Raw genomic sequence first — 21476 nt, 5'->3', positions numbered from 1 at the left:
CACACAGCACCTGAGCCATTTCCCACATAAGCCCCTATTGTTTTCTAGTAGAACACAAACCAAATCCAAGTTCCCTCTGAAGCCTGCCTCATCTGTCCTCTTCTGCACTTTCCACTACTCTGGCCTGTTCTTCACTTTCGGGAAAAACAGCTATTTGCTACAGGTTTTATCCCTGTAGGCTTTTTAATGCTAGTGTATGTATGTATGTACACACAACCCTGTGGGTGTGTGCATTCAGGTCTGCACACACATGGGCGCATGCATGCAGAGGCCAGAGGCCAATGATGGGCATCTTCTGTGACTCTCCAACTTCATTTTTGGAGACAGTCTCTCAGTGAACCTTGAGCTCACATATTTTGATATATTGGCGTGCCAGCAAGCCCCAAACATCCCCCCATCTCCACTTGCCTTGGCATTACAGAAAAGTAGCACGTTTTGCCAGTTCTGTATTCGTGATTTAGGGATTCAAACCCAGGACTTCGTGCTTACATTTCTACCATTTCTCCAGCTGTCTCCTGAACCCACATGTGCTTAAATTGCTTTCTCTTGTTCTGGTGCCTCTGTGTCTAAGGTACACCTGTATCTGGCTGTCCCGCCTTATTTGGGACTCGGTTATACTAGGACAAACTCGGGGAGAAGGTCCCACGGGTGCGCATGCATATTCAAACACGTTAGCCTTTTGTCGATGTCAGAATTTCTTAATGGAAGGAAATACATTTCTCGTTGGCATCTGACTCCTTCACTAGCACCTAAGCTCTAGGAAGATAATGCCTAAGTCCATCTTCATTGTTACTGCAGCCCTTCCCCTGGATGCCTACAAGTGCTCTTGGGAAAGAGTGGGTACTTTATAAGTAACTGGAAATGAAGGGTCCTGAGACAGGCTAGGTGCACGAGGGATGAAACATGCTTTCTTCCCTGGCTAACTTTTCTGAACAGGTTCATTCTGCCTTAAGTCATGATAAAAGCTGTTTGTCACACAGTGTTTCAATATAAACAGAAGAAAACAAAGTTCTAATTTTTCATCTTTGGGAGATTAAATCCGCTACTATCTTGTTTCTTTTAATTATGAAAAAGAGGGAAATGAGGAGAGATCAGAAAGAGTCCATGTGATAAGTTTTAGCTTTTACTGACATGATAAATCATCTTTTTTTCCATTCCAGCATATGAAATCCTGATTAATAGTTTGCTCAATCTATCAAGCTACATTTTGCAAGATACACATACTTGAAAAAAGAAAAAAAAGTATTCTCTATTCAACCCTGAAAATCACTTCTTAAGAACAGTCATCCTGAGGAGAAACAGCATGATACAGGATGTCAAGAAAATGATAGAGATGGTCCTTCAGGCTTTGGAGGCTTTTCTCTCTTCTGCTGTTTTTACTGTGTCAGAAATTTAGACATCAGAAATTGACACTCAGTTCGGTATCAAACTGTGCATCCCACACTTCAAGGGCAATCACACTGAAAGGGCATACTGGCTTAGCCTGCCTCCCTGCCTTCCTTGAAGTCTGAGAAATTCAGGCCCAGGTACCTGGAAATGGATACTTTTTTTCCTATTCAATACCATTGAGAAATTTAAATATTCACAGCATCATTCTCTTCCTTCCCACAGTGTTTTCTGAAATGATCTTGTTTAAAACATAATATTTAGCATTTAAGATTAAATCTGGCTCCCAAATTTAAGTTTGGGAATGGGCCCATGATACAGATTCAGCCCCTGGAATGGTCTCAGTTTTTCCTAAATCCTATATAGCCCAACACCTTTCAGATTCCAATATCGACGTTATTAACCTGCGCTAGCACTTGTTTGATAAATCCTTAAGTAGCTATGGAATTTACCGCACCCATCTCTACAAATAAGGAAGCTGAGTTTCATGAAGGCTAAGGTCACAAAGATCAGGGTCTGAGAAAAGTCAAAACCTGTATTGAACCTTCTCTTCCTAAAAGCTCACATGTGAATCCTGTACTGGTCATTTACACACCATCTGTCTACATCCACAGCATGACAAACAAACTAGGAGCAAATGAAACATGGACACTGTTAGTGTGTTCCAAGGTTATCAGCCAATTTTCAACCCAACCAATTGATACAATGAAAAAAAATCTAAATGCACTTTACCAAATTTAATTGTTATGGTTTCTGTGGGGTAGCAGAGTTTTTAAGAGCAAAGAAGATGCCTAGACCAAATCAGAATGTGTGTGTGTGTGTGTGTGTGTGTGTGTGTGTGTGTGTGTGTGTGTGTGTGTTTATTTATTTACCTGATATAAGATATGGGAGTTTTTTTAGTATTATAAAAGATTCATACTAAACTAATATTTCTCAATCTTAAAAAATAAAATAATGAAGCCTGGAGGGGAAAACACATTAGAAACAAAAAATAGAAGAAAATAAGGGACTCAAAGGTGGGGGGGAGGTGGCAATAATGAAAACAGAGACTCCCTGCTTGTCACAGAGACAGATGCAAGCAAAGTAGCACAGATGCCAAAGTCAGGAGCTGAAAGGCTGGCATGGCCCTGCTCTCTCAAGCAATTCTATTTTTATATAGTGACATTTGAAAAGCCAGTGTCACTTGGTGATTTGATGCTCACCCACCTCTCCACCACCCCTGGAGCACACTGGGTTTCCATGGTACTTATTAGTTGGAACAGCATTAGAGTGCAGTCGCTGGAGGCAAGGGCTGTCACAGACTCAGATGCAGAGCAGTAACGCCATACTTCTTGGAAGCTGAATCCTTTCCCTTATTACATGCCCACACCTCAGAGAAGAAATGGCGGAAGGAGGACACCAAGAAAACAGAGCACTCTGCATGTCTTAGAAACGTTGGAACTTGTCTGCCCACTGAGAAAGCTACAATTTAAGGCTTTCAGACAATTTGACATTACTTTTGATTCCTGTGCTTCTGTGTGTTGGAGCCACTGTTATAGACTAAATACCATTTCCTCATTCATATGCCGAAGCCCAACACTTCAAAATGAAACTGCTGTTTGGAAAGAGGATGAGAAGTGATCAAGTTAAAGTGAGCTGAGCCTAATCCAATCACACAGATGTCTTTCCAAGAAGAGGACTTTCAACATGTGTGGATATATCGGGCCAATGAGACAGGTCGGATAAAAAAGAAAGAAAATAAAAACACATGGCTTCCAAAATCCTTGGATTTATAACCTATTGTAGTGATATTTTGTTTGTGCTATAACAAATAAAGCTTACCTGAAGATCAGAGTGCAGAGCTAGCCACACTAAGTCAACAATAGAAGTCAGGCAGTGGTGGCACACATCTTTAGTCCCAGCACTTAGGAGAGAGGGAGGCAGACAGATCTCTGTGAGTTCAAGGACACCCTGGGCTACATGAGATTGAATCAATCTAATAGAGAAACAGAGTCAAGTGGTGGTGGTTCACAACTTTAATCCAGGCACTAGGGTTGTGGAGATGGACAGAGAAAGGAATATAAGGCGGGAAGAGACAGGAGCTCAGGATTCAGTCTGAGGTTTCACAGAGATGGCATTTAGTCTGACGACTTGTAGAAACAGGATTCCCCATGTGGTCTGAGGATTCAGTAGCAGTAAGAACTAGTATCTGGCTGCTCTGCTTCTCTGATCTTCCGGGCAAGCTTTATTTATTAGAGCACAAACACAATATCACCACAACCTATGAAAGAGAGAAATGAACGTTCAGTGTCTAGGTCATCCAGTCTGTGGTCTTTTGTGCTGGCAGCCTGAGCTGACCACTATAGAGTCAACTTGGTTAAGAACACCTGTTAGCCCGTTCCTGATGACAGAGCCTCTGCCATAGTACTTTTTTTGGGCTTACGGTGAAAACCTTTGTCACTGGGGAGCTTTAATACTTCTAGGCTCACCTGTGCTTACAGTTCTCTGGACTCCCATGGAGGCTTGGAAGATGCTAAAGTATCAGGCCAAAGGATAGAACAGCCACACAACACCATCACCTAAAGGTAGTTAGCAGAGTTTCTGCTCCCTGTGACTGGAGACTCATGCAGGAGAACACCCTTAGGATTCTCTTAAAACTGTTTGGATAAACTTTGTTGTGTTGCTGATGATATGCAACATCGAGACCATGGAAGGCAGAGTAACAATGCCCTTTTAAAACTCTGACAATAATTTGAATTAGAGACCAATGAGAAGATTCACTCAATAAAGGCTCTTGCTGCCAAGCCTGAGGACCTACATTTGATAGGAGCAATATGACACCCACAAAACCCCAAAAGACATTCATAATAGTGATTCAAAAAAAAGAAACTATTTCTGGGTTTTCTGTTCTACTTGTAACACAGTAAAATTCAGTAATCAGAAATTTTACTGAATTGGGAGGATCTGACAGCATTAAATGTAGAAATAGATGAACTTATAATTGCAAAGAAATTCAAGTTGTTTGGGGAAGAAGTTCCTTGAGGTCTCCTCTTCACACTCCTTCTTTTATAATCAATTCTCTCTCTCTCTCTCTCTCTCTCTCTCTCTCTCTCTCTCTCTTACACACACACACACACACACACACACACACACACACACACACTTACTTTGTGTATTCAAGCATGAAAACCAGTAATGTGTAAGGGGAGATATTTTTAGGGTTGGAAACAAGTAAATTTATCAAAACAGGAACAGTAGTATGATTTCTTCCACCTATCTCATCAGCAATACACAAGAAACAAAAATGCTCAGCAGAGAGAAAACAGGAGGGAAGGAAGGCTTGGGAAAGAAAACAGGTAGAAGCAAAAATCATTGGTACCATGCAAACCTTAGTCCCAGACATAGAAGCTCAGCTTTCGGAATGTTTGCCACAGAGACCCAGGGAATATGCTGTCCAACAATTTCTTTTCCAGAACTTGGAACCAATCCGATTACTGAGTCTCAGACAACCAACCAAGTAGAAGCTCTGAGATTACTTTCCCCAGCCTAGGTCAGCCTTCCCATTGGACCTTTACTGCTTTCTCCTTTTCCAAGGTGCTCGTATACCTCTCTGGAGAGGAGAAGAATGCAGATGTGATAACTAAGAAGCTCTCTGTGAAGAATGGATATGCTCGATTAGATGATCCTCTACCTTCCCATCAATCTCTGAGGAAAGTCTATATCTGATGAAGTGACTCCCTCTAGTTCACCAGAATGAGTGACTCATGGTTTCAAGAAAGTGGTAGCAGCCCAGTGGAGATGTAGCCATAGAGGACCCAGTGGAACCCAGTGAAGATGAAGCCATAGACCAAAATGAGCAGCTCATAGTTTCAGAGAAGGTGGTAGCAGCCCAGTGGAGATGGAGACATAGACCAACATCAGTATTTTGACCTCTGAGTTCATTCTCAGATACCCAAGAGTGGCCACACTGTTAAGAGCACACAGCTCCTCAGCCGCCCTTCCCAACTCTTGTAGAAAGCACATGATGGGAAGAAGAGCCATGCAGTGCTTTGAACGAATCACCTTTCTTTCTGAATCCCTCTCCTCTAATAAATAGTAGCAATCTTTGTTGATCTGGAACCAACCACCCAACGTTCCTAGCATGAAAACCCCTCTCTTTGGTGAAGGTCAAGAGGTTCACTTGATTGCATGTCACTAATAATTGAAGATTAAAGTGGACTTCTCAGCACTGAAGTGAAAAGAAATTGAGAGGACAACTAGAGCACTCCTCTGAAATGCGATCTATTTTAAAGCAATTCAATTCATACCTTACAGCTGATACGTGGGGAGCAGAAGCTCTGCTGCTGGGGGAACAGGATATTGTATTTGGCAGAGGGATAATGCTGGAGAAATGTGAGAAAATTCAGTGCTAAAATTCAGCCGAGTTTTTGAGTTTAGAAGTCTCAGTAGCCAGAGATCACCTTTTCCATGGTTTGAATGTGTAGAGACACTACTTTCCACATAAAGACCTCATGGACCAGCAATTTAATTCAATTTTCACAATGGGAGTGCAGTGCATAAAGACAGTCTGTAGTGAGCAATTAAAGTGTTCATATCCTAGCACTTAGATACACAGGTATTTTATGGCAAGCAAGATGAAGAGAGCCGGCATTTGCTGTGAACAACATTCTGCCATTGTACACTGCAGAGGACCAGGGAGGCGAGAGGGGCATGTTGCAGTTGCACACATTTGGATTGGTTCCATTCTTGAAAATGAGGATGAGACACCACACAAATACCATGATAAAAGTTAATTTTGATAAAAAAGTGATATATCTATAGAACTGAAGTCTGATTTAAAAAGAAATGATTCAGTGTGTTCTTTAAGCCACCATTTCAGAAACAAAGCCCAAACAACATGTATATATTGTGGCATGCTAGCATCTACTACCTGGGAAAGACCATTCAGTCAGTGGTACATACCCACCTGTTCAAACCACCATTGATTCCAGCCAATAAAACTGGGGAAAGACTTCATGCTTTCCTTCTAGAAAGACTAGGCAAGGCAGTTTCTGATGCCTGATGGTCATTAACCTCTTCTCTTCAAGGTTAACACCTATGTGTTATCTAGTCATTTAGACATAGTGGCACTGTTCAGACTTTTACAACACTCAGCCATTTGTAGACCAAGGCAAGTAATAGCATTTCATTATTTCTCATAGATTGCTCAGAGTGGCTCACAGTGAAAGATGAGCCTCGGCGTGGTAGCACAGAAGGATGAAGGAGAAACACACACTCAGTAAGGATTCTTCTAAAACCCAGATCTCCTTCCTTGCCTTCCTTTCCAAAACAATTATCCTCTGGTTAAATGCAAAAAAAAAAAAAGGCATGCACAAACAACTAAGACTTCCATTTGCCTGTGTCAATAAAAACAACTGAAAATATCCAAGCAAATAACACCAGTATACGTCAACCGGCATATTAAAAGCGTTGATGTCAGTGGAAATTATCTGATCCATGGGAAATATAGAAGTGATACCTTTGCTATTACTGCTGATTTAGCATTTACACTCAAAACTCTGGAGAAGTGACAAGGAGTCTCTCCTTTCCCTAGAGCGGGTTCTTATCATGGAGAGGAACTCAAGAGGCCACAACCAGAAGCAAGGCAAGGAAGTGACAGTGCCTCTAATATGTCCAGCAGATGCCAGGTCTCCATGGGCAGGGCATTCTAAAGATACCCCAAGGCTAACTTACTGAAAATTACTCAAAGACATACGCTCTGATCTGTGCAGGATATATTTAAGTATTGACTTCACTCGGCTTCTGCTTCAAAGTGCTGCACGAAGCAGGAGAATTGCTGTGTTTCAAGGATGCTTAGTTTATCCATAGTCACATCAACACAGCCCTAGATTTAACCCAAAATAACAGCTTTCCAATATCCAAAAATTTGAAAGAGGAGATACTAGGAGAATAACAAGAGGAAGCCCCTGATTGCCTGTCTTCACCTGAATTAACCTGCGACTGTGTTCCAACTTCACAGAGGCGAAGCCTCCTGTGTGAATTGATTGTCGCGTGCATGTGCACACGTGTGCGCAAACACACACACACACACACATCTTTTCTGATTGCATCTGGGACCCTCTTCCCGGAGCCCACTCAGCACCTCTGGGGATAAAATGCTGATGTGGCATAGCATTCAAAAGGAATGCTGGTTTAGGTTCCCAGGCTGCATTCATCACGTGGGTAGGACCGAGAGATGGAAGATGATGGCGTCTGTGCAATATGAGGCTGGCTCAGGGCTTTCTGGAGGGCTCATATCATAGATGCGAGAACTGCATGTGTGTATTTACATACCGACAACTAAAGTTAGTAATGCCAACCACTTTGTTCACCATAAAGAACCTACCGAGGAAAGCTACATCCAACACCCCTACCAGTTTCTCCAGTGCAGGTACTGCAGAGCTCCGTCTTGGTTTATTACCAGTTTCTCCCCTTGCCCTCACTTCTGTATTTCTCTGTCCAAAAGAAATTCTCCTTAGCACCAACGGCTCGTTTCTGAAATTGTCTGACATACTTTCATGTTGGAAATATACTTCAGAGATTATGCAATCTCTCATACATACATTCCCTTTCTCAACAAAACCACAGATTTAAATACTGAATTGGCTTTCTTATCCATGTCAGTTTCTACTGTCAGCTTAGCACAACTTAAAGTCACCTCGGAAGAACTGCCTTGCTCGGACTGGCCTACGATCATGTCTAAAAGAGAGTTTCTTGGTTGATGATTGATGCGGAAGGGTCCAGCACATTGTGGACTGGGGTGCACCATCACCAAACAGCTGGCCTTGGCTGTCTGAAAAAGTTAGCTGAGTAAAAGCCAGAGACCAAGAGAGTAAGCACATTCCTCCATGAGTTCTGCTTCAAGTTCCTGGTTTAATTCCTGCTTCTGATTTCCCTCAATGATGTTTCATGAGCTGGAAATATAAGCCAAGTAAACCCTTTCTTACCGCAGTTGGTTCAAGTATTTCATCACAGCCATGGGATACAAATTAGAACACATGCGAATTATGCACCTTTAATTGCAGAGCTGGTATAAAGACACTATAAAAGCACACAAATATACATGAGGAATACATGACTTATACTGTTTAAGAAGCACTCCTGATATAAAGGAAGCTAAGTTTGACTTAGATATCCATTCAGTAAAGCTTAAATCAGAAAGGGGTGTGACTGACTGTATGGAATATCCTCTCAGCTCAGATCTCTGAAATAAAAGTCAGAAAGACTGTCTGCATCTTGCAGACTATAAAGAACTGCAGTTATGGTCTAGGGTCTACAAATGGGAAAACTCTTAAGAGCAGTCCACGATGTGAATTTGCATTGGCAAAAGTCACAGAAAGGGGCTAAAAAATATTTAAAATTTGTGTTGATGTATATAAAAACTAGATGGGCCAAAGGAATGCATATGAATTTATTTTATCTAATTAAATGTCTCCTGTAAGCAACAGCCAAAATAATATGCAAAATGTGAGCAATGGGGCTAAGCTCCTTACTCCCTAAGGGCGATCAATAGCTTGGATTTTCCTAGTCAAACATTATATAAATAGAACCACATTGCCATTCCAATTCTTCCTGTTCCGCATTATGACTGGGAGCTCTTTGTGGAACTTTGAACACAGCTTATCTTTTGCTCCCTACAAATGGCTCCTTTATTCTGGCTCCTGATCCATGCAGCGTGCCTATCTGTAGTTCAGCTTCCTAGTCTGTCAAATCTGAAAGTTGTTCACGGTCCTTAGCAAACATCTGGATTAGTCTTTCCACAAATTCGCTCATTTGTTGGATGTGAGCCTTCTAAGATCTAACAGGAACCTTTCTTCTGGTCATTTTCCTCTCACCTTTAACAAACATGCAAATAACAAACGGGACTTAGCTTCTGCTGGCTACTTCCATCCATAAAAACAATACTGAAGACTGCTGAACATCTGCAGATTCTCACTAAATGTCCATACCTGTCCCTGCCCATAAAAGACCAAGGCTAGGTTAAACCACAGAGCTTCCCAGAAGGTGGTAGCAAAGGAAAATACAGTTTCTAGCAGGGCCTCAACTCATCAACCCCTTCATGCTGACACCATGAGTTAAAACACAGAGGCAAATGACGAAAATGAAACATCTACAGAGAAGCAGCACCAATAACCCCCAAATCAAACTAATGTGTGAGGATTATTCTTTACTTCAACAGCTTAACCACTTGTGATTGCAGAGATAACTGGGGTCCATTAACTAAAATGTAGAAGACATAGAATAGTACAGCAGAATAACTATATTCTCAAAAAATAATCTAGAAATATCCACTAATGCTGAAATGCTTTTTAATTTGGTTACTAAATATTAACCATATCTTTAAATCTATAAAGCTTAAGGAAATTTGACATCTTATTTAATTTTCTACCATAAGTAGTTGCGGGTAATAATAATAATAATAAACTTTTTCCATTTCCTAAGATCCTTAAGATCTTAAAAGACTAAAGTCATTAAAACCAAATCTAATGGCCTCTAACAACACCTTATGTAAATAAAACTTTATTTTCTAATTTCTTTACTTAATCTAAAAATATATAACTTAAAATGAAGCATAAAATGCCAAATATTTGATAGAACTTAAAGCTTCTCTCTGACCAAATATATACATGAAAAGTCTGCCTTTTGAAAAATTACACACACTATATATATTGTGATTCTTTTTTTTAGATTCACTTGAGTGTGAGACAATACCGGTACTAATTTCTTGTCCAAATATAAATATATTCTTCTTTTAACTTGTTCAATTTCTTCCATGGTCATTTTTCAAAATATAATCTACTTAGTTCTAATATAAACCACAATTAATTCATTGGTTTGTAAAATATTTAATATATTACTTATCCACAATTATAAGAACAATTGAACATAAACATTGCTGGAAGCTAATATAATAATACTGGTAAACATCACTCACTTCTGAAAGGGAGAATTCTCATATTGATTCTGACTATTCATTCATCAGTAATTAAATATGAAGACAGAGCATCATACCAAAAATTCAGTTAAGCATGATTCAATTAAAAATAAGCATTTATTATAAATAATTATTCACATCATCGTGTTTTTTAACTAATAGAGCTTACCACCACACCAACATCAGCGATTCTTCAGCAATAAATGTGTGCAAGGAATTTCCCTGCCTTGTTTCTTTTTTTTATTAAATTTATTCGTTCATTTCACATCCCAGCCACAGTTTTCCCTCCTTCCTCTCTCCCATTCCTTGCTCCCTGCCTGAATTGACTCCTCCTTTGTTTCTGTTCCTAAGAATGCAGATGTCCCATGCATGTCACAAAGCATCCCACCCTACTTCTTTCTTTCTTTCTTTCTTTCTTTCTTTTCTTTTCTTTTCTTTTTTTTTTTTTTTTTTTGAATTTTCGAGACAGGGTTTCTCCATAGCTTTTTGGTTCCTGTCCTGGAACTAGCTCTTGTAGACCAGGCTGGCCTCGAACTCACAGAGATCCGCCTGCCCACCCTACCTCTTTCTGACAGAACTGTCATTCTTTGTTTGACTCATGGCATCTTGGGTTTTGATAGTAAAGTTTCCTAATGTTATGCCTCTGGTTTTCAGAACAGTTATTCAAAGATTATAACACAAACTTACTAATTAATCAGTTTCCATTTTTCTATATGTGTGTGTTAGAAGTAGGGGGCATTTATAGAGTCAAGTATTCTATGCTTGCCTCTATACCTCCAAACATTCTGTAATTTTTCATAAGTTTTGCATTAATAGTCTCAATTCTCTTTCGGTTTATCCAATGGAATATTCTTTTCATTAAAAAAAGACTGGATACACAAATAAGAAATAATGAAGTAACGCGTGGGTCTGTTTTGCGATGTCTTTTGATAAATACCATGTCTCATTAATATTCCACGTAGATCTTCTGGATGGTTGATGGTAGTCACCTCATATTTTGGGACTCTGGTATTTCCTGGTAATCCGTTATTTGTCTGTCAAGTACTCCTTCTATATTGCCAATCACCCCCAAGACTTTTCAACTTAAACATGTTCCAATCATATCACAGGACCACTTTCAGGCCAGTTCATTACCCACACAAATATACTAAGCATATTTGAGCTTATCTTTTAAAAAAAAGTAAAAAGCCAGATAAAGAATGCCAAGGTAACACAAACTGTCTTGGCTCACAGGAAGACTCCACGTGGCCATCCTCATTTCCATTGTTACCTAAGTCTCAAATTTCTTCCAAGACTTGGCTCCCGTGAATGAACAATCCTCCCATAGCTCAAAGTAAAACGTCATATGGAACTAAAGTAAACCTGACCTCAAAATGATGTCAGGTTTTCTCTTAGAGAGAACTATTAACCTATGGTAATTGACATGGGTGATCATATTTTAGGCTGTGTGTAGTCTTGGGAAAGTGAGACAGACTCGTACGCTTAACAATTTTTATTAAAGGATAATAGTAAGACATTGCTACTATCACAATCCTATGTCATATTAATGCAAAAGTAATTGTATGGAGTCTTTTAAAATAGACAAAAAAAAACAAACAAACTGTTCTTTTGGTCTTTGTTGCATCTAGGATGTGTGCGTATCTGCCAGAAATTGCCACGAGAACAAATCTTACTCATAGACACTGTTAAAATGCTGTAATTAAACTTAATTCACAATTTGGTTTTGCAGAACTGTCTCTGGCTGGCCCTTTTCATGCTCAGGAAAAGCAACCTGTGATTATGAACAGTAACTAGCCTTCCTCAAAGTATTAACACTTATAACAACAGCAAGTGAGGAAGAAGTTTCCAACAGACAGACTTCATAACAGAGATTTTCCAAAAATGATATTAAGGTTCTCCAGTACAGACACATATCTAAAAAAGGTCTTCCGTGGAGAAATAAACCTGTTTGCCCTCCAGAACTTCATTTATTACAACTGCTAAGATGGGAACAGAATATGATGCAAATATTCCCTATTTTCACTTAAATTCTGCCCAAACTTTAAGGACCTGGTGACAATAAGGCTCTGCGAGAATGGCACAAAATGGGTCCCTGGAGCACTGTGTCTTTTGAGCACCAGATCATTGTGTGCTTCAGACTTGCAGTGTGCCTACATTTTCTCCCAAAATTCAGTTCGTCTCTGTGTTAAACTTACGTCCAAATGATTAAGAACTCAATCTAACAAACAATGGATTAGAAATGTCTGTCTCCCACCCAGGCTCAGGGGAGCTCACCACTCTAAACCAACAGCCGAGGAGCCTGCATGGGACCAAACTAGGTGCCCCCCTGGATGTGGGCCACAGTTGTGTAGCTTGGTCTGTTTGAGGGCCTCTGGGAGTGGGACCAGGATCTATCCCTGATGCATCAGCTGGCTTTTTGGAGCCCATTCTCTACGGTGGAATGCCTTGCTCAGCCTTGATGTCGCAGGGAGGGACTTGGTGTCGCCTCAACTTATTCTGCCAGGTTTTTCTGGCTCCCCATGGGAGGCCATACCCTTTCTGAGGAGTGGATGAGGGGGTGGACTGGGGAGGAAAAAGGTGGTGGAGCAGGAGGAGGGGAAGGAGGGGGAACTGTGGTTGGTATGTAAAATGAATATTTAAACAGAGAGAGGGAGGGAGGGAGGGAGGGAGGGAGGGAGGGAGGGAGGGAGGGAGGAAGGGAGGGAGGGAGGAAGGGAGCGAGAGGGAGAGAAATGGCAGACTCTTGTTTCTGAACAATTGAGTGAGGAAGATTCCTGTACAGCCTCTTCCTGGGCAAGCGGTGGTATGACAACAGAGAGTGAAGAGATGAAGGACAGCAAACAAGCTCCAGCATTTCAACTCAGCATAGCGACCAGTGTGCTCCTGCATGACAATCCCAAGTCTCAGCAGCAGAGTGTCTCACGGGAGTGGTGCAGAGTGAGGCTGTGACTATCCCTCTCAGGATGTCATGGGGGAAACTTTAAGTTATGGGAATACGAATCGGTGTTCTCAGTTGTGCAGTCCCTCAGTATAAGAAACAAAGATGGGGAGTTTGTGGCTGTCATTGTCATCATCATTGTTGATGATAAGCATCTCTGTGTGGTTTCACTGATTGTCACCTTCTACACAAGTCAATTTTCCCGTATTACTCTCTTTACCTAGCCGCCTTTGACCACCTTCCGTCCTTCTGAGAGGCACGTACACCCAGACGCAGTGGAAAGGTCAGCCTCGTGGCACTCCACACAACTCCGCAGCTGCCGGGTGAATTATTATTTTACTAACATGGTTGGGGTAACAAACGTCGCTGTGCCAGTGTTATGACAATTATGCAATTTAGCTAAATATTATGTATGGAAGCCAATGATACATAATTGTAGAAATGCAAGGTAATTGTAGTTTCGATTAAATCGTAGTTGAATGTTTTGAGGAAACTCCAAAAGGTGAGGTTATTTCTTTTAAGGAAAGAAATTACCTGAAATTAGATGGGCAAGGAATGAAGCTTTAAATGATTCCCAGGGAACATATTACAGTGTCTGTGAAAATCATTTGCCTGCAAATGCCTTCACTAATGTGCCTTGTTGTGTCTTGTTTTATATTTATTTTTTAAGACTAGATCTTGCAGTAAAGTTCAGGCTGGCTTTTAACTCAAGCTCCTGTCTTGACCTCAAGAGATAGGAGCGTAATTATGTATCGCCCCATCCAGCTTCTTCCCTAATGCCTTAAAAAGAAACCAGTAATTAGTAAGAGATATCTTGAAAACACATGCTATTCTTAAATAAGTGGATACATAGTCAAGAATCAACTATGGCCCCAAATCAAGATATGTGAAGAATGAATCTATATTGTTTAATTGTAACCTTCCTTCCTTTTTTTATTCCTTTTATTTCTTTTTTGAGACAGGGTGTTATTCTGTAGTCCTGGCTGGTATGGAGCTTTCTATGTGGACCAAAGTGGCCTCCAACCTGCACAGATCCAAATGCACAGATCTCTGCCTACTGAGTGTTGGAAATAAAGGCATGTGTCATGACCCCTGGTATCTCCTTTTTAAGCAATGATTTCTATAAACTTTCTAAAATAAAAAAGAACAACAAAGAACACTTAGGGCTTCAGAGCAAATGTTTAATAAATGAATATAAAAGATAAAATGTATCACATAAGCTATGAAAATACATGAAAGTATATAACATATTCAATTGTACAATTGCAGTGTTGAATCAAATAAATGCAATCAAAACTAATGTTTTATAAGCCAATCTCATGTAGAAAAGTAAATTGTCAGTAATAGTCCATCAGTATTTTAAATAAATTTCTAAAGTATCATAGCAGTTAGTAGTTCAGTTATATAAGGGGAAAGATATGTTTTAACTTCCTAAATAAACTAAGGAAGTTCAATATGCCTTTTACTGAAAAAAAAATTTGTTTAAACTATTATACAAATCTATGAAATGTCAAACAAAAATAAAGAAGAAAATACCAGTACACACACACACACACACACACCTAAAAAAAAAAGAACTTGAAATTACATGGAGTTAAATGTATATATTTAAGAGAATTTCCTGTATTGAGAGTAGTATTTATACCAAAATAAAGAAATAAAGCTATGAGCAACAAATATACAGTTAAGAGCCTGTAAGAAAGATTCTGCCACAGTCATTCTTCAGTACAGTAACGGAGTGGGCTATAGGAAGGAGTGAATACTCTGGAAGGATAAACCCTTTTCCCTGACAGGTGAGCAGGGAAACCTAGGCAGGCCTGCTATCAGCCTTAGATGAGCCCACAGCCGATTTGGTCCTTTCCCCTTTGCTTTTCCTTGGGTGCACAGGCCTACAAGGAATGCTCCCAGGTAAAGATGAATAGAGTGTCTAGGGGCTCAGACTTTGCCAATACCATTTTTTCAAGGCAACACCGTACTGTTCTTTCCCAGCACGGACCTCTGAAGATACAGTGAGACCGATGTGAATTCCAGTTCTCTCCAGAAGTGATCCCAAATGCATTTAAAAGACTTAGACTTATGTCTCACCCTCTGCTTTTCTCTATTTCAGGGCTAATTTTCATCTTTCATTTCAGCATCTCTGATAGACTATTGAGACATGTTTTGGCTCTCAATGTGAGGATCTGAGGAAAGAGTTTCTATGATAGAATGAGTTGAAAGCCATCTTTGTTCCATTGTGGTGTAACCAGAAGGAGGCTTGGAAAATCCAGAGGGAAAGGCAACTTCGTCTCATACACACATTGGCTCTCTGGAGACAGCGCCGATTTCAAATCGGTACCAGGACTTCTGATGTGGTTCACAGTCATCTTAGAGAGCCTGAGTCCTTCAGTAGCAGAAAATGCCACAAGCCAGCTTGCTTGCTGGTGATTTTGATTTTAGTCTATTTCCTTCTTCACAAGTTTGCAAGTAAACAGTATGTACTTTTAGACATCTATTTGACAAACAGCACAAAAATATAAGTGGCTATCCTGATAAATCAAGCCTTCAAGACATTCTCCACTAGCAAGATAACCTCCAACCCCTACTACAGTTCTCTAAGTTGCAAAAGGGATGATGAAAAATACCTGTTCTCAATGAAGTAAGACTAAATTCAAAAGAGCCCACAAAGCAGTCTGGAAAAGCTATGCCTATCCCAACATTGTTATTGCTGTTGTTTTATTTCTGGTTAGGATCACAAAATGACCCTCAAAATTCAAGTGTGTGCCATTAAAATTCACAGTATAATAGGCTGACGCAGAAAAACCCCATACTCCTGCAGTAATGACAAAGAAAACAAAAACATATTCAGAAAGCAACACAAGCTCATATGAAAAATAAATTCAATTTTACTTCATTGATCCTGAGCTCTGAGTTCTCCCATTTTTGCCACCGTGCATTTATGAGGTCACTACCTTTTTTGCTAAGAGTCTTCTGAAGGTCTTGACTCGTGTATATAAGAAACAGGCTTAACTTTTTAAATCAGTTATAACTGAGGCTGCTCATGAAGCCACTGAGCACTCTGATTGCAATAAGCAACTGATGCGAGCAATGGCTCCTTTAAAATCACAATGGATGTGATTTGGTAGAACTTTACTAAATTAGATGGCAAACTGAAACCACCACCATGCCATGTTTAAACACCAAAAGGACATTTTATCTTCAAATTCCTTCTCTGAGTGTACTATTCAATATTCGTGATCTTAGATGCATTCAAAGATGACTGGAAGAACAAACCATTAACTTGGTTTGAACGTCATTAGTGGCCTGGGCTTTCTTTTTTCCCACCTGTTAGCAGCGCTTCCAGCTAGGTAAAAGAATTCCAAGAGTCCCGAACAACCCGTTTGCATTGGCAGTAATAGAGCCAAGTTTGAAATCGGAAGAAACAATTCCAACTTGCATCAAAGGGGAAGTGTTTGTACATTTTACAAAATCACTGTTCTCTACCTGTAGTGCATGGTCCCTTTGGACTCTAAAACACTTATTAATCTATACCATGGTGACAAAAATTCCTTCAGGAGAATCATATTGAATTAATCTTACAGTAGCAGCATGTTTAAGATATTTGTTCTCAAATGAGTCTAAAGAAAATGATAGCTCTGGGTCACTGGAAAGGCAAGACGTTCCAGAGATGCAGGGAAGTTTGGTACACCCCATGACTCAAGGATTGGAGTCAGGAAGCTAGAAGTCAAATGCCAAACTCTCTTTGTTTGCTTACTGTTTAAGTTGTCTTACTTTTTGCCTCAATCCATCATCAAAAAATGAGCCCTTCACATAGCAAATAATGTGAATAATAAAATATCCTTTTCTCTGCAAAATTCCAGTTAACCCTTGGCCAGTGAACAGTCGATATCTTTCTCAATAAACAAGCTTCTACTCAAAGAGCTATGAAGATTTTACAGACAGCAGCCACCACATTGCCAAAGCGGAGCACAAATGTATTCACCCTCTAAGCTATGAAATGTTGTTCTCAGAAAGCCAAGGCATGGACATTGAAGAATATTTGGGTTAGCATCATCTTTAACTACCTTCAGGTGCCACAAAAGAAGCCAGAAGGAGAATTCTGAACAGTGGGGGTGGGGAAGCAAAGGAAGAAACAAACGTACTAAAATATAGTGATGGGTGATATGCACAAATACATTTATCATCTGGGAACTTGAATGCCATAACCCAAACAAGTTAACAATTTGAATGACAGCTACTTGGGCCATGTTTCAGCCTACTATAGCAGTGTTGATAATCCCACAAATGAACTATCTCCCATCTTGCTAATCAGTCAAAAAATCTTACATAAAAAAAAATAACTGTCCTTTGAATGACTATATAGCCTACCCATATAACTCAAATTTTTATGGAAACTACATATTCCTTTCATTAAATTGCCCCCTCTCAGTGCAGCTAAATCAGGCCATTCACTGCTAGATCTGCATACTTGCATTTTCATCTCTTTACTCAACCCTCGTTTAAAGATGTCAGACAGAGAAAGATCTGGACCCTATGTACAAATGAAACAAATACGGCTGGCATGTCTATGCAAGCACTGAGACCCTGTACAGAGGTCCCACCTCTTTCCTTAAGGCACAGAGTCCTGTCAATAGCCATGACTTATTAAACAGGCTGCCATCCACTCCCTTCTACTGAATGTAGAACAAGATCATGGAGGGGCAGAAATAATTACCTTGGGTTCTTCTTTAAAGACCATCTCAGAAAGAAAGGTAGGAAATCAATACAGAAAGGACAGGGAAATGCCCCTACTGTGCTCCCCACAGCCCCGGGGGTGAGAAGTAGGGCCACAATCCATTATTTATATCAACTGCTGCAGAATAGATTAAAATTCTAAGGTCTCCAACATAGATAGGAACCTATTTCAGTGCAATAAATGTGCTCAGAAGCAGCACCAACCCTTTATCCGGCCACAACACTCAAGCTAGATTTGCTGAAAGGAGCAGGAGCACCATCCCTCTTCTGGAAAATGTGCTCTCAGAAATCACCACTTCAAGCAAAACAGGGGGAAACTGCAAGGGGCCGGCTCTACTGATTTTCCAGGTTGTGGCAAAAACCTTCCTTCTCTTGGCTTTCCTATTTCCCACGGACCATCCGGGTGATGGATGCAATTTTCTGAAGCAGTGTAAAAACACAAGTCTCTGTCCCCTGGCCTTTACTTACAAGTGCACGACATTTAAAAAAAAAGTCACAAATGTTAAATAACACCCTAGGTAAAATCAGAGGTCAGGAAACTAAATAATAATAATAACTGAAAGCAACCATCACATTCCTACCAGCACTGAGCAGGGAGGAACACTTTTTCTTTCTCCCAGATGTTACAGCTCAAAACATGAATACTAAGGGCAACATATCCAGACCGTTTCTTTTCTTTTCTTTCTTTCTTTTTATTTTCCTGTTTCTTTCAGAGTGGCTTGTCTTGGAACTTGAACTGACATACTGGGGGCTTGTCCTGAATAACCTTCACAGGTTGCACAAGTGTTTTCTGATCCGGATGCTCAGGCACAAACAGAAGATTCCTGGGATTTCTGTTCACTAAGCGGAGAGGGTGGGGTGGAGGTCAATTAGTTACCCGCAACGCTCATAAAAATAGAAAGCATAGGGCTCCAAAGAGAAAGCGACCATGTTTAGGGTTTACACTGGCCGCTACTGGCACCGACTGTGCCTGGCTGAAATGCGATACCCAAAGGGGAACATGTTACAAAGAGCTTGGCTATTGTACTAAGCCGGGTCCTAGTCTGCTCATCATCTGCAGGGTGGGAGAAAGAGATCAGGTTTACACCCCTCACCCATCTGGGAAGGGAACAAAAGCAAAGGCTTGGCACAACTGAAAGGGGGAAGGAAAAAAAATCCTCCTCCTTCTCCAGGACCCTGGGGGCCGCAGATCTGCAGAGTCCCCTTTGCATTTCCTCACTGTTAACTCACTCCACTGGCCTTGGACACAATTTCCACACCTGGAAATGGCCAGGAACAGGCTGAGGGGAGGGGTCCATCTGGGAGCGCCTCATTTCCCTACCTCTCCCAATGGCTTCTAATTAACCCTTCCTAGTCGCTGCCCGGCAGAGATACTGGAAGAGTCCACAGCTACATCCCATGGACACCACTACCAAATACCTGCGTCAGATCTTCACCCCCACACTGGTCATAACTTCCTTTTGTGGGTTATCATAACCAGTTTTGGCTGTGCTTAGAAAAGCTTCCCACAGGAGGGCGGGAAGGATTGGGTGCATCGGGAAGGGAATAGTCTCATCCCTGCCCAGGCCACTATGGAAAATACAACCTGGACTCACTCTCAAGTCTGCAGTGAGGAGCTTTTGCATTCCTTTAACCCTTTTAAGGGAGTCAGAAGTCTATTCTTATTTGGGACCCACTGAAGTAGGAGCCCTGGCTCTAGAGATCTCCTCCACTTGCCGGATGCCCCTACTCCATACACAGACACAGCGGAGACCCACACCTTTGGCCCCCTTGAGGCCATTTTTAACCATAGCCTCACACTCTGCCCCAAACCGGGTAATTGGGGAAGTGGCAACCAGGAGAAAAGAGAGCCAGAAAGCAGAAAGAAACTCGGCAGTAAATCACTGCTGAGACAAGGAGTCTACTTACGAAATTTGGGGCTGGTGCTAGTTTCTGGGGTGGTGGTAGTGGAGGAGGTGGAAGAGGGTGAGGAAGAAGAGGCGGCCGCGGCATCCTGAAAGGGTGACAGGGTCCAGGAGGGAGTGGAATCGTGGAGGTAGGAGGAGGTAGCATATGCCGCAGTGGGCCAGGAAGGCATCGCCTGCGTACTAGGGGCTCCTGGCATTGGGGGTCTGGAGCCTGGCGTGCTGCTACTGAAGAAAGGGACCGTGGTGGACAGGACCGTCGGGGGGACCGCAGTGTTCCGTGCCGTGGTAGAGCGCGGGCTTGCCCACATGGGCACCCGGTGCCCAGGGAAGCGAGTGGGCGCCCTCGTGATGGTGGTCAAGCGGGTGGTAATCCGGTTAGGCGTCCTGGAGGAGGCGGCGCCGCCGGCAGAGGGGGTGGCGGGGGACATGGTGGAAGTGGTCGTAGTGGTGGTTTCCATAGCCTTGGGGAAGGAGCTGGGCTTGGAGAGGAAGAAGGGGTCCTGGCCCATTCCCTTGGAGTCCACCAGGTCCGTGGGCACGTACTCCTTGACGGAGCCCACCACGATCCATTTAAGCAGCATGAGGCTGAGCCCAAGGCCGATGAAGCCGATGAACAGAGGCACCACGCACAACCACGTCTGCTGCCGGTTCCACACGATGCAGTCGCTACAGCGTAACTCCCGGGGGGGCTCGGCCGCCCCTTCTCCGCCGCCGTCCGGGCCCCCGCCCGCCGCCGCAGCCGCCGCGGTGCCCTCCTCGGCCGAGGCGGCGGCTGCCGAAGCGGCACCAGGTGGCGAGGCAGCGGCCGCCCCTTCACTCATCCTAGGAGCCGGTCTTCACCTTCGCCCCCCCGAGGGCCGCGCCAGAGGCATGGGGCCGCGCGGGCCGGGCGCGGGCGCGGGCGCGGGCTCCGGCGGCGGCGGGCTCCGGCGCAGGCAGCGGCCGCGGCGGCCGCATGCAAATCGGCTCCCTGCCCCCACGCCCCTCCCCCCGAGAGGCGGGCGGCGGGCGGGGAGGAGAGGACGGGGGAGGGGACGCGGGCCGGGGAGGGGGCGGCGAGGAGCGCGGAAGAGGGGCGAGACCGGCCCCGGCGCCGCCGGCCGGTCAGGGAGCGGCGGGGTACGTCTGCAGCCCGCCGAGCTGCCTCCTGCGCGCCGGGGTCCCCCAACTGCTGATGGTGCTGATGCTGCCGCTGTTGCTGATGCTGATGCCGCCGTAGATGCTGCCCGCCGCCTGTGTGCACTCCAGCCTCGCCGGCATCCTGGGGCGCCGCGCCCGGCTCGCTCCCTGGGGCACCTGGCCGCGCTGCCGCTGCCCCCACCTCAGAGCCTCACGTCGCCCTCAGAGGTCCGGGCGGGCAGCCGTTTGATGCCCGGCGCCGGCAAGCGGCATTCCGACACAGGGGGCCAGCCTGGCAGCTGCTCGCCTAGCCCCGGTGCGGTGCGGTGCGATGCTCAGTAGCTGCTCGGCGAGCCCGGGCGATGAGGTGCACCTGTTCTTCAGCCGGCCCGCAGCCAACCCTCGGTCAGCGCTCTCCGGGAGAAACCAATCCTAGCGCAGC

The 21476-nt window shown here is 43.0% G+C and overlaps 1 protein-coding gene across 9 annotated transcripts in view; it reads right to left on the bottom strand.

Annotated features, from left to right (window-relative positions):
- Nrg3 (neuregulin 3) overlaps positions 1-20864 on the bottom strand; it is a 977464-nt gene extending 956600 nt beyond the window's left edge. For all 9 annotated transcript variants that reach the window (XM_075988670.1, XM_075988676.1, XM_075988671.1 and 6 more), the window contains exon 1: positions 19917-20864. In XM_075988670.1, the coding sequence (XP_075844785.1) occupies positions 19917-20736 (820 nt within the window). In that variant the 5' untranslated portion in view covers positions 20737-20864. The remainder of the gene's footprint in view (positions 1-19916) is intronic.
- Positions 20865-21476: the final 612 nt, after the last annotated feature.

The sequence above is a fragment of the Microtus pennsylvanicus genome, chromosome 10 (genome assembly GCF_037038515.1).
Source record: "Microtus pennsylvanicus isolate mMicPen1 chromosome 10, mMicPen1.hap1, whole genome shotgun sequence".
Classification (NCBI taxonomy): Eukaryota; Metazoa; Chordata; class Mammalia; order Rodentia; family Cricetidae; genus Microtus; species Microtus pennsylvanicus.
Note: the sequence above shows the minus strand (reverse complement) of the source record. Positions and strands in the feature narration are given on the sequence as shown.